This window comes from Stenella coeruleoalba, assembly GCF_951394435.1.
Source record: "Stenella coeruleoalba genome assembly, chromosome: X".
In the NCBI taxonomy this organism is placed as follows: domain Eukaryota; kingdom Metazoa; phylum Chordata; class Mammalia; order Artiodactyla; family Delphinidae; genus Stenella; species Stenella coeruleoalba.
The window spans coordinates 120422674-120437343 of NC_137152.1; the positions used below are offsets into that span (position 1 = coordinate 120422674).

General features: G+C 41.8%; 1 protein-coding gene across 2 annotated transcripts in view; it reads right to left on the reverse strand.

The window, feature by feature from the left end:
• The window catches only part of CD99L2 (CD99 molecule like 2), a 110798-nt gene that overhangs the window by 31361 nt on the left and 64767 nt on the right, over nt 1-14670 (reverse strand). For both annotated transcript variants that reach the window (XM_079910477.1, XM_079910476.1), the window contains exons 3-4: nt 13006-13074; nt 11868-11942 (exon numbers count right to left, since the gene is read on the reverse strand). In XM_079910477.1, the coding sequence (XP_079766603.1) occupies nt 11868-11942; nt 13006-13074 (144 nt within the window). The remainder of the gene's footprint in view (nt 1-11867; nt 11943-13005; nt 13075-14670) is intronic.

Here is a 14670-nt window from a genome sequence, read left to right on the forward strand (position 1 = left end):
TATAGATGGAGAAAAGATTAGTGCTTAGGGACAGGAAATGGGGGTGGGCACAGCAGAAGGGAGATAGTTGTTTTTATAAAGCACAGCACGAGGGTCTTTGTGATCATGGAACTGTTCTCTGTCTGGACTACCATGGTGGATGTATGAACCTACACAGGTGACAAAACTGCACAGACGTGAAGACACACACACAGACACGAGTACAAGTAAAACGGAACATCTGAATAAGATCACTAGATTATATCAACGTCAAGATCCTGGTTGTGACACTGTACTATAATTTTTCAGGTGTTACCATTGGGGAACTGGTACAGTGTGATGGGATCTCTCTGGAGTATTTCTTACACATTGATGTGAATTTTACAGTTAGCTCTGAAGAAAATGTCAATCCGAAAATAGTTAATGATTGATTTGAGCATCGTAGTCATTTCTCATAGGGAAAAAAAAAAGTCTGACACGTAAATAGCTGGTCTTCAGGGGTGCACAAATGTCTATTGTCGACCTTGAAAACTAAGGAGCGAATCGTGTAGACCTCACCTTAGGGGAAAAGAGCAGCAGGAAGAACATCGAGAAGGGAGGCGGCACGTACAAGGACGTTTTCCAGACAAATGAAGCCGATTCTTTCCTGATCCCAATGGTTCATACAACACTGAAAATCTTCCAGAGAGAATATCTTTACAGAGCAAACAGCACAGCTCTTTTCCTCTTTGAAGTGAAGATACAACATACGCGCTTCGAGAGGGCCCGGGTCACTATGTTTCTGTTATCACACTGTGCCTACCTCTTAAAGACCAGTCCCCTTTTCAGCTTTCTAGATCACTGGAGCGAATCTTCCATGGACTAGGAAACTGCCCAGCAGACCTGCGGATGAGGAGGCCCGTGCCGGCGCCTCTACGGCCAGGTGCACGGGCTGACCCTACGCTCACCTTCAGGTCATCACCACCTTCCTGGGCAAACACTTCTAAGAGCCACACACACAGAGGAAGAGGCCCTTGGGGTGAAGCCAGAATGCCTGGGCCCAGGCCAGCTACACTGCTGGCTTATTATAAACGTTAATATATGCTCAGTAGAAAAATGAATCCAATGGTGTAGAATCCTAAGAAAGAAAATATAAAAGACAGCCAAATCTATCCCCACAGGTAGCCACTCTCAATCTTTTCAGATCTGCATGTGTCTGTCTCGCTCTCTCTCCATGTCTCTGTGTGTGTGTGTGCCCCTCTCTCTGTGTCTCTCTCTCTTGCATGTCTCTCTCCGTGTCTGTGTCTCCCTGTCTTTCTTTCCCTGTGTCTCTCTCCCCGTCTGTGTGTGTGTGTGTCCGTGTCTCCGTTCGCATCTCTCTGTGTGTCTCTCTGTGCATGTCTCTCTTTCTGTGTCTCTCTCTGCCCATATGTCTCTCTGCATGTCCGTGTCTTTCTGCGTGCGTGTCTGTGTTCACATACACTTAAATTTGATAGAAATTAATTCGTACTATATATATCCTGTTCTGTAACTTGCTTTTCTCATGCCAGTTCCAGAGATCTACCTTATTCTTTGAAATGGCTGCAGACTATGAATGGTTTAGAATTTATGTATTCAACGGTGTTATTTAAGAGTGTTTTAATTTTTGGCTGATACGAAACGCAAGAAAGCTGCAAACACCATTTCAAATGTACCTCTGCACGTGTGCATAACTCTGTACCCAGACGGAAAATGCTTTGAAGCAGAACTGCTCAAAGATTTTATCAAATCGCCCTCTGAAAAGGTTGAACTAATTTATACAACTGTCTAGAGAAGTGAAACTGTAAAGGTATGGCTCAATACAACAGAAGACATATAAAACCATCCTCCCGCTCGCCCCAGCTCCACAAATACATGTTCACTGCACATTAACATGGACGAGATCACGGATTCGAACGAAAACACACTGACGCCACATAAATATGTAAGGGCATCTTCTCAGTCAGTAGTTCACAAAGAGTGTTCCATGGACCCCAGGGGTCTGTCAGGTCATAACTATTTTCGTAATCATCCTCAAGTGCCCTTTGCCCTTTTTACAGGGTTGACATTTGCACTGTGATACAAATGCAATGGTGAATAAACCTCCAGGCCCTTTGCCTGAACCAAGGAAGTAAGGAGCACTAAACGCTATGAGAAGTCATTAGATCCTTCGCTACTCGAAGATAGCTGTCGAGACTCCCGCCCCCTGGCGTACACACCATGTATAATACCAGCCTGCGGAGTGTGGGAGGGACTGAGCTACTTCCATGACCAGGTTACGACATGGCAGAGGTGAAGGGATTTTGCAGATACAATTAGGATGCCCAATCCGTATGACTGAATTACTCAAAAGGCAGAATATTCTGGGTGATTTGGACATAATCAAGTGAGTCCTTGAAAAGAGGGCTGGAGGCCTTCCCTGAGCTAACATTAGAGGTAGCAGACTCTCATTCTTTTGCTGACCTTGAAGAAGCAAGTGGCCATGAGTTCTGTAGCTGCACAGAATGGAATTCTGCCAACAATCCCAACCTGTGGATATGTCGCCTTATGTGGGAAAAGGGACGTGGCAGATGTGAGTAAGCTAAGCACCTTGAGATGGGGAGACTGTTCTGGATCATCTAGGCAGGCCCAGTGTGATCACAGGAATACTAGTAAGAGAACGAGACCAGCAGGAGAGTCAAGGAAGGAGACGTGATGATGGAAGCAGGGGTGAGAGTGAGAGAGAAATCTGAGGTTGCTATTCTGTTGGCTTTGCAGATGGAGGAGGTATCCAACAAGGCAAAACTGCAGGCAAAGGCGAGGAAACAGGCTAGAGCTTCCAAAAGGAAGACAGCCCTGCCCATAACTTCACTGTAGCCCAGTGAAACCCAAATCATAGTTCTCACCTCTACAACTATAAGATAATCAATTTGTGCTGTTTTAAGCCAGCACGTTCTTGTAATTTATTACAACAGCAATAGGAAATCCCTAAATAAATACCTAAAACTGTGGAAGCAACTTCGGAATCGAGTAATAGACAAAAGCTGGAAGAATTTTGAGAAAAAGCCTGACTGCCTTGAGCCGACTTAGTGGAAATACAGACGTGAACAACTAGTAACAGCTAGTGAGGATTCAGAAGGAGGTCAGGAACATGGTAGAGGAAACCTGTATCATACTAGGGAACGCCTAAATCATCACGAACAGACTGTTGACAGAAATGTGGATGTTAAAGGCTTCGCCAGTGAGGTCTCAGATGGAAGCAGGGAAAATGTTATTGGACGCCAGAGGAAAGTAGATCCTTACCAGGTAGTGGCAGAAGACTTGGCTGAATTGTGCATCCTATAGTTACGTGGAAAGCAGAACTTCTCAACAATGAACCTGGATGTTTGAGCTGAGGAGATTTCCAAGTAGAGTGTTAGGGGTATGGCCTATTTTCTTCTTGCTGCTCATAGTAAAATGCAAGAGGAAAGGAAGAGATTGAAGGAAGAACTCTTGAGCAAAAAGGAACCAGGACTTGATGATTTGGAAAAATTTCAACCTATCCTAATTGCCAAAAAATGCTAGAATTAGGGGACTCGCTGTCAAGAAAGCTCTGGGGAGAAAGTCAATGGTGTGGCGGGAAAACATTATATGAGTACCTTGGAAGGGTCAAAAGGTCAGATTAAACATAAGATTATTCATGGATCCCCTCTGCCATCTCAGCAGAAGCCAGAAGTATAGACGGCATCATTCAAGAAAGATCTGTGGAAGAGCCTCTTTCCCAGTGGGGTGATCACCAGTATATACGTGGGAAACCCACAGAGTTCTTGAGAATTTTAGAACAGCAGGAACACTGCCAGCCTGCAATTAAAAGGGACAGAAAGAGGAAAAAAATGTAAGAAGGCTGTTAGACTCCCCAAATTCTACAGGCAGAAAATACGCTGATATAACTACTCAGTTGCAAACATGTGCTATTTTTCCTGAACAAGGGAGGCTGATTCTGAGGGCAGAGCTGCAAACTCAGAACGTAGAGCTGTGAAACACAGTGCATCATCCCAAGGCCTGGAACCTAAAGGACTTGGATTTGGGAATTTCTTGAGACTGGTGAAGTCTTTTTTTTTTTTTTCACTTGAAGCTTGAAATCTTTTTGCCTGATGTTTTCTCACTTTTGTAAATGGAATGCCTATAACCGTTATTTTATGCCTGTCCGTTGTATTTTGGGGAGCAGATAACTTGTTTCTTGACTTTCATAGGTTTGTAGATGGAGAAGTGTCATAGCCAAAGCTTCACCCATGCCTGACTTATATAATTTAGATGATGAGATTTGGGACGTTTCTGCTTATGAAATTACGATGAGATTCTGCAATTTGAGTTGACGATGTGATGGGATGAAACTTCTTTTTTTTTTCTTTTTTATCGCTACGCGGGCCTCTCACTGTTGTGGCCTCTCCCGTTGCGGAGCACAGGCTCCGGACACGCAGGCTCAGCGGCCATGGCTCACGGGCCCAGCCGCTCCGCGGCATGTGGGATCTTCCCGGACCGCGGCACGAACCCGTGTCCCCTGCATCGGCAGGCGGACTCCCAACCACTGCGCCACCAGGGAAGCCCGGGATGAAACTTTTAAAGAAGTTGGAATGGACAATGTATTTTGCAGGTGGAAGGGACATGAAGGTTTGTGAGCCAGACGACAGATGTGTTAGCATTAAAATGTCGCCCCCAAGATGTCAATGTCCTAATTCCCAGAACCTGTGAACATGTTACCTTATATGGCAAAAGGTCTTGCAGATGTTTCTAAATCAAGGACACTGAGATGGGGAGACTATCCTGGATTATCTGGGTGGGTCTGGTGTAATCACAACAGTCCTTAAAAGAGAAATAGAGAAGCAGGAGGGTCACAGGCCAAGTAAAGATGTGATGACAAAAGTAGGGGTGAGAGAGAGAAAGATCTGAAGATGCTACCCTACACTGCTGGCTCTGAAGATGGAGAGAGAGGGCCATGAGCCGAAGAATACAGGCATCCTGAAGAAGCTGGAAAAGACAAGGAGACAACAGACTCTACAGACTCTCTACTAATTCTGTAGAGCCTCCAGAAAAAGAAACAGCCCTGCTGACACATGCATTTTAGCCCACTGTGATCCATTTTGGATTTCTGACCTCAATAATTATAAGATAATAAATGTGTGTTTTTTAAGCCACCAAGTTGCCGGTAATTCGTTAGAGCAGCAACAGGAAACTAACACAACCTCAAACCTCAGATGAGACCCTAGCCCCAGCTGACACCTGCATGGCAGCCTCGTAGGAGTTATAGAGCAGAGGACCCAGCTAAACAGAACCCAAACTCCTGACCCAGGGAAATAAGAGAATGAATGGAAATTGTTTTAACTCAATAATTTATGCTACCTGATTATGAGGCAATATAAAATTAATAAGAGGGAGTAGCAAAAATATTTCATGAGCGCTCAACCTTGAGTATATCAACATTGTAACATTCTGTGTTATGAAATGGGAAGGATTGTTAAAGCATTTTTGTTGCACACCAAAGCATCACAGGTGACTTGAGGAAGGTCACTTGTGTGATTGTTTCAGTTTTCAGCTGAATTAGCTGCTTTTCTCATGGAAGAACAAATTTATTTCAAAGAGTAAATTACAGCAAACTGTGTCTATTCATATTTGAATATTTGCCAAAAAGTTTTTTGAAAATGAATTAAATGAGCCTGTCAATTCAAGGAAATCAACCGACAGTATCAGCTGACAATAAGAAAATTTAGCTTTCAAAAAAATATACACAACTTTGGAAAACGTGTAACTGGCACCATGAGCCTGTCAGCTTCCCAATAAAGACTCTTCCTATCAGATCACTGGTGATATTAACAAATATGACATTTGAATATTGCATAAGGAAAGGTGTCATCATTTAAAAGCTCAACACAACTCAGGACACTAGTGTTTTCCAGAAAATGTATGTAGGACGTTACAAAATCATGAATGGGCAAAGGATTCATTCAAAGGGTAAGAAAGTCCAATAAGGTTCAATGAAAACAAATAAGGAAAGTTTACTGTCATGCCACTTAGCCTTAAGAAACCACAGCTTCTCCAGTCCTGGTGTCTAAATGTGCATGTGAACAGTAATAATAAAAAAAACCAACAACACCCATTTAGGATAAAAACCCTGCAGAAAGTAGACATAGAGGGAACTTTCCTCAACATAATAAAGGCCATATATGACAAACCCACAGCCAACATCGTCCTCAATGGTGAAAAACTGAAACCATCTCCACTAAGATCAGGAACGAGACAAGGCTGCCCACTCTCACCACTCTTATTCCACATAGTTTTGGAAGTTTTAGCCACAGCAATCAGAGAAGAAAAGGAAATAAAAGGAATCCAAATCGGAAAAGAAGAAGTAAAGCTGTCACTGTTTGCAGATGACATGATCCTATACATAGAGAATCCTAAAGATGCTACCAGAAAACTACTAGAGCTAATCAATGAATTTGGAAAAGCAGCAGGATACAAAATTAATGCACAGAAGTCTCTGGCATTCCTATACACTAATGATGAAAAATCTGAAAGTGAAATTAAGAAAACACTCCCATTTACCATTGCAAAAAAAAACAATAAAATATCTAGGAATAAACCTACCTAGGGAGACAAAAGACCTGTATGCAGAAAATTATAAGACGCTGATGAAAGAAATTAAAGATGATACAAATAGATGGAGAGATATACCATGTTCTTGGATTGGAAGAATCAACATTGTGAAAATGACTCTACTACCCAAAGCTATCTACAGATTCAATGCAATTCCTATCAAACTATCACTGGCATTTTTCACAGAACTAGAACAAAAAATTTCACAATTTGTATGGAAACACAGAAGACCCCGAATAGCCAAAGCAATCTTGAGAACGAAAGAAGGAACTGGAGGAATCAGGCTCCCTGACTTCAGACTATACTACAAAGCTACAGTCATCAAGACGGTATGGTACTGGCACAAAAACAGAAAGATAGATCAATGGAACAGGATAGAAAGCCCAGAGATAAACCCATGCACATATGGACACCTTATCTTTGATAAAGGTGGCAGTAATGTACAGTGGAGAAAGGACAGCCTCTTCAATAAGTGGTGCTGGGAAAACTGGACAGGTACATGTAAAAGTATAAGATTAGATCACTCCCTAACACCATACACAAAAATAAGCTCAAAATGGATTAAAGACCTAAATGTAAGGCCAGAAACTATCAAACTCTTAGAGGAAAACATAGGCAGAACACTCTATGACATAAATCAAAGCAAGATCCTTTCTGACCCACCTCCTAGAGTAATGGAAATAAAAACAAAAATAAACAAATGGGACCTAATGAAACTTCAAAGCTTTTGCACAGCAAAGGAAACCATAAACAAGACCAAAAGACAACCCTCAGAATGGGAGAAAATATTTGCAAATGAAGCAACCGACAAAGGATTAATCTCCAAAATTTACAAGCAGCTCATGCAGCTCAATAACAAGAAAACAAACAACCCAATCCAAAAATGGGCAGAAGACCTAAATAGACATTTCTCCAAAGAAGATATACAGACTGCCAACAAACACATGAAAGAATGCTCAACATCATTCATCATTAGAGAAATGCAAATCAAAACTACAATGAGATATCATCTCACACCTGTCAGAATGGCCATCATCAAAAAATCTAGAAAAAATAAATGCTAGAGAGGGTGTGGAGAAAAGGGAACACTCTTGCAGTGCTGGTGGGAATGTAAATTGATACAGCCACTATGGAGAACAGTATGGAGGTTCCTTAAAAAACTACAAATAGAACTACCATACGACCCAGCAATCCCACTACTGGGCATAATCCCTGAGGAAACCATAATTCAAAGAGTCATGTACCAAAATGTTCATTGCAGCTCTATTAACAATAGCCAGGACATGGAAGCAACCTAAATGTCCATCGACAGATGAATGGATAAAGAAGACATGGCACATATATACAATGGAATATTACTGAGCCATTAAAAGAAATGAAATTGAGTTCTTTGTAGTGAGGTGGACGGACCTAGAGTCTGTCATACAGAGTGAAGTAAGTCAGAAAGAGAAAAACAAATACCATATGCTAACACATATATATGGAATCTAAGGGAAAAAAAAGGTCATGAAGAACCTAGAGTTAAGACGGGAATGGAGACCCAGACCTACTAGAGAATGGACTTGAGGGTGTGGAGAGGGGGAAGGGTAGACTATGACAAAGTAAGAGAGTGGCATGGACATATATACACTACCAAACGTAAAATAGATAGCTAGTGGGAAGCAGCCACATAGCACAGGGAGATCAGCTCGGTGCTTTGTGACCACCTAGAGGGGTGGGATAGGGAGGGTGGGAGGGAGGGAGACGCAAGAGGGAAGAGATATGGGAACATGTGTATATGTATAGCTGATTCACTTTGTTATAAAGCAGAAACTAACACACCATTGTAAAGCAATGGTACTCCAATAAAGATGTTAAAAAAATAAAATAAAGTAGAGCTGATAAATACTAAAAAAAAAAAAAAAGAATAAGCAGGAGTGGCTATATTAATAGTGGATAAGGGAAACTTCAGAGCAAGGAAAGTGCTAGAGAAGAAAAAAGGGCCATAATGATAAGAGGAGAAACCTATCAGGAAGACATCATGATCCTGAATTTGGATGCACCAAAAAAGCAGACTTAAAATACATGAGGCGGAAACAGAGACCTAAGAGGAGATACAAATCCACAACTACAGTTGGGGAATTCAACGCCCTACTCACAGCAATTGACAGGACTACTAGACAAAAATTCATCAAGGATGTAGAAGAACCAGCAAACACAACCAACCATCAAGATCTAAGTGACATATAGAGAACAGTTCACCCAACAACAATAGTTATAATGATGGAGCTGTTCTGTGCCTGCCTATCATGGCAAATACACAAACCTGCGCATGTGAGAAAACTGCAAAAACAAACACACAGATACAGAGAACAGAATAGTCATTACCAGAGTGGGGGCGGGGTGTGAAATGGGTAAAGGGATCAACTCTATCGTCATGGAGGAAACTAAATTTTTGGTGGTGAGCACCCTGTAGTGTATACTGAAGTAGAAATATAAGGTTGTACACATGAAACTTATATAATGTTATAAGCCAATGTTGCCTCAATAAAAACCAAATTTTAAAAAATACATGAGTTTTTTTAAAAAACAAACAAAAAAATGTTTGTGATATTATAGTACAATTTGCAACATGTTACCACTGGGGACAACTAGGTGAAGGGAATAATGGCTCTTTCTGTAGTATTTCCTACAACTACATGTAACTCTGTAATTATCTAAAAATAAATTCGTTAAAAGTAGGCAAAGGGGACATCCCTGGTGGCGCAGTGGTTAAGAATCCGCCTGCCAATGCAGGGGACACGGGTTTGAGCCCTGGTCTAGGAAGATCCCACATGCTTCAGAGCAACTAAGCCCATGTGCCACAACTACTGAGCCTGCTCTCTAGAGCCCGCAAGCCACAACTACTGAAGCCCGTGTGCCTAGAGCCCATGCTCTGCAACAAGAGAAGCCACTGCAGTGAGAAGCCCGCGCACCGCCATGAAGAGTAGCCCCCGCTCACCACAACTAGAGAAAGCCCACGTGCAGTAACGAAGACCCAACACAGCCAAAAATAAATAAATAAAAACAAATAAAGTACAAAAAATAAAAGTAGGCAAAGGGAAAGTTGAGAATCAAGGTTATTTTGTCAAAAAAGGTTTGACAGTTAAACATCTGGACTTCAGCAGCACAGAGAAACTTAGAAAATATAGGGTTGGACTCTTCCACTGTTGGTGGGAGTGTAAACTGATACAGCCACTATGGAGAACAGTATGGAGGTTCCTTAAAAAACAGAAAATAGAACTACCATATGACCCAGCAATCCCACTACTGGGCATATACCCTGAGAAAACCATAATTCAAAAAGAGACGTGTATCCCAATGTTCATTCCAGCACTATTTACAATAGCCAGGACACAGAACCAACCTAAGTGTCCATCGACAATGAATGGATAAAGAAGATGTGGCACATATATACAATGGAATATTACTGAGCCATAAAAAGAAACGAAATTGAGTTATTTGTAGTGAGGTGGATGGACCTAGAGCCTGTCATACAGAGTGCAAGTCAGAAAGGGAAAAACAAATACAGTATGCTAACACATATATATGGAATCTAAAAAAAAAAAAAGGTTCTGAAGAGCCTAGGGGCAGGACAGGAATAAAGACGCAGACTTTATTTAAGACGCAGAGAATGGACTTGAGGACACGGGGAGGGGGAAGGGTAAGCTGGGACGAAGTGAGAGAGTGGCATGGACACATATACACTACCAAACGTAAAACTGATAGCTAGTGGGAAGCAGCCGCATAGCACAGGGAGATCAGCTCGGTGCTTTGTGACCACCTAGAGGGGTGGGATAGGGAGGGTGCGAGGGAGACGCAAGAGGGAGGGGATGTGGGGATATATGTATACGTATAGCTGATTCACTTTGTTATACAGCAGAAACTAACACACCATTGTAAAGCAATTATACTCCAGTAAAGATGCTAAAAAAAGAAAAAAGAAAATACACGATTGGCCCAAAAAAAAAAAAAAAAAAAAAACCCAAAACCCTGAACGAACTTTTTGGCCAACCCAATAATTGAAAATTGTTTTAAACAAGCAAGTTTGTGGTAATACGTTAGGCAGCAGTGGAAAACGAATATGAGCAGAAAAATTATTACTTTCATGAAAATGTGCCCTTTAATATTCTGATAAAACAGCAAGTATGCTTAAAGCTTTTCTGTGGCACCTCAAAATACAGAGGTTGACACAGGAAAAGCATTTGCGCGACTGCATCAGTTCTAAGCAGTGCTAGCCACTTCTCTCATACAAAATTCTTCCTTGAAGGATTCAGTAGTACGACTACGGTTATACTGACTTGAATATCTGACAGACATTTTCTTGCAAATGAATGAAGTGAGCCCTTCACTTCAAGGGAAACAACTAACAGTATTTTTGCCAATGGTAAAATTTAAGATTTCAAGCAACGCTAAGAATTTTGAAAAACTACTACTGTGAGCTTGACAGCTTCCCGATACTTAAAGACTTTTTCCAATGAGATGGGTGGCGGTAGTAACACAGGTGATGTTCTGGTGTAGAATGGAATGCGTCAGCACCGGGAAGGTCTGCATAAGGCAGGGCGCTGACATTTTCCCAGGGACCAGTGCACGACGATGCTCCCAAACCACGACCAGTAAAAGATCCCTTCAAAGGATAAGAGGGGGGGGTCACTGGGGTCAAGGACGGAAGATTCATTCATGCGGTTTCATACTCCACACTGCACTTAACCTGTAAGAAACAACCAATGGCTGAATTTTTGTGTCGTATCAAAGAAGAATGTCCATAATTACATGAATAGTCAATTGAGATATTCCTCCATTTTCCAGCTGTATATTTATAGGAAGCCAGATTTCCTTCATATACTTCAACCATAACAATATATCACAACAATTGAATCTAGAAGCAGATGTGAGAGCCCAGCTCTTCCACTAGGAAAAGCATGGTCATTTACCATAAAAATATGCTATTTATCTTAACAGTTATGGCCGTATTATTTTTCATTTAAAATTAATAAAAATATTAAAAAAAATTTTTCAGTTTTAAGTTCAAAGATGATAAATATTGATAGACGTGACCCACACCTCAATAGAGATCCTCCATAATTTGAGGAGTCCTGAGACCAAAACGCTTGAGAACCACTGTTGTAGGGTTCTCCTGGGCCTTGAAGCGCCCCCAGCTCTGCCAGGCCAGGAGGGGCTCTGTGCGCTGCTGTAGTTAATGAGCTACACCCTGACCGGGGAGCTACAGCACTGGCCTGTGCCTTCAACCAGCTGTGACTTACCTCCTCCTCCTGCACTCGGCTTCCTGTGGCCATGATCTTGATCATCCAAGGCATCAGCCAAGTCAAATTCACTACCTTCAGTGAAGCCCCAAAACATAAAAAAAAACAGCCAACTGATTAGCAACTGGGTACAAGATTCCAAAAAAACAAGTCAACATTCGTGGGCTCTGCTGATCAGCGCAATCAATGAGTTAAGACAAAGAAACGTAAATTGGGGTCTGACTCCTTCTACAGACACTGATAATGGAAATACCAACAGGATGGAGCAAGTTACTGCTTTCTGCCTTTGCAATATATTTACCAATTTTCCACTACTTTATATTCCCACACGTGCTTTGCTTAGGCCAGCAGTCAGACCATTTTAACAGTAAACTCACTGATTATAGGTATTAACCCAAGATTCAAAACCAGCTGCATAGAGTCAGAAACTGGACACTCAAGAGGGAGGCTACGTGGTCACAATGCGCCTCTTTGAGGCTGCAGATGTGAAGACGTGAGGGCAAACTGTGAAGCAGCACTCACTCTTCTGGGTCATGACTGTCTCTTCAGAAGAAAGGTAGCTATCCACTTCAAGGAACACGGTAGCATGCTCCTTAAGCACTAGTAACAAGTTGCCAGATGGGAGCAACGACTGCGCTCCCCACCCCAAGGCTACGTTTCTCTTTATATCAGTGAAGATATCTGAATAGTAAAATGGCCCATCTGGAGAAAAGTTAAAACAGCTCCAGGAAAGAGTCACAAAGAAGCAACAAGTTCCAAAATCCTTCAGTGAAAGATGACACTGTAAAGCAAATGCCATTTCAAAATGCTCCATCTGCCTAAAGAAAATGTTTGATGGGCTTCATAAAACCTAAACAATTATATCTTCCCTGATTTTAGAGTTTAAAATGGTTGAAAAGGGGAGGAAGTCCAAATGCATTTTTCTCTTGAAATTCTCCCAAGCAGGACTTTTCATAAAACACACAGAAGTCATAGTGACTGGTCATACTCTATTAAGTTAAACCCAGTGTTCAGATGAAGGTCTCGGTTGGCATTACACGCACAGGACTTAAAACTATGGGTAGTTCAACTGGATACTATCCCAGAAGGAGCTCCACGGGGTCCCTCCTTAGTGCCCTCCTCAGAACAGCCATGTTACCTGCAGGCTTTGCTGGAGCTCTGGTCGCTCCCGGTCTCCTGGTTGTGGTGGTGACACGGTCCCATCTCTCTAAAAGGGGGAAGGGGGACAGCAAGGGGAGCACAATTAGTAACACACACAGCAGCCCCTGCACGGCTCAGGGAAGTCACAGCATGAGCACAGCACTCCTGTCCTGGTCCTGAGGTCCCTCTGATGCCTCTGAAGAACCACCCTGAGGATGACAAAGAGATGCAAGAGGGTTTACAGGAGACGAGTTCTGCTTGCTTTTCTTCACAGGATGGGTGGTGAGGCGGACATGATCCCACATTTGATCTGGTGATCAGTGGAGCTGGGACTTGAGCCCAGATCTACAGGAGATGACCACATGCTTCAGGGGGTCCCAGAGCTGGAGCACAACCCGAGAGCTCCAAGCCTTGGCCGTCACCACTCTCAACCCGGCACCGCAATCACAGGTAATACTGCCCAGGGATGAAGTGACGCTATGTTCCCAGTAGAGTATGGGAGTGTCTCATCAGCTGAAAGTGGTTACAACACCAACAAAATATTGTATATAAGTGTGGTTACTGCTGTTAATACTAGGTCTTTCCGCTCAACCATATTCCTTTAAAATTGTGGACTTCTTGCACATCAATTACGTAGCATGCCACACAGGAGTTTTCCAGTAGTTTTTCTTGAACTTCAAGACTACGTTGTTAAAAAAATAAAAATAATGAAGCCTCCCAAAAAAGACTATGCTGTAACTGTTCCTACAATTAGAGGTGGAAGAAGGAAATGAAATTTAAGTAATGGGAGAGGCAGAGATGAAACAGGTTTGGCTGTGTGCACGGCAACCATTCAATAATTAATCAACTACCCAGAAAGAAACAGCAAAAATAGAAATTGGTTGAAAGTAAAAGGATGGATAAAGGTATAGTATACAAATAACAACCATAAGAGAGCTGGGGGAGCTACACCATTATCAGATAAAATAGTCTTTAAGACAAAAATTGTCATAGGAGTCGAAGAGTGACATTTTATACTGATAAAAGGATAAACCCGCATTAATATATACAATTTTAAACATGTGCACCTAACCATAGAACCCCCAAAATATATGAAGCAAAATGTAACAAAACTGAAGGGAAGGATAGACAATTCAACAATAGCTGGATAGCTCAATACAATCCTTTCAATCATAAGTAGAACAAAAGGGAAATACAAGATTTGAACGACACTATAAACCAACTAGATCTACCAGACATCTATAGAACGCATGCCCTCAAACCAGCAAACACATTCTACTCAATTACACATGGAACATTCTCCAAGACAGACCACATGCTAGGCTACAAAACATATCTCAATATATTTTAAAATTCTGAAATCATACAAATTGTGTTCTCCAACCACCATGGAATGAAAATAGAAATCATTAACAGAAGGGCATTTGAAAAATTTCCAGCTATACGGCAATTCCACAGCACACTCCTAATAACCAGTGGTTCAGGGAAGAAATCACAAGGGAAATCATAAAATACACTTGAGATGAATGAAAATAAGAACACAACATATTAAAATTTCTGTCACAGCAAAGGAAACCATTGACAAAACAAAAAGACAACCTACTGAATGGGAGAAAATATTTGCAAATGATTGATCGATAAGGCATTAACATCCAACACATAC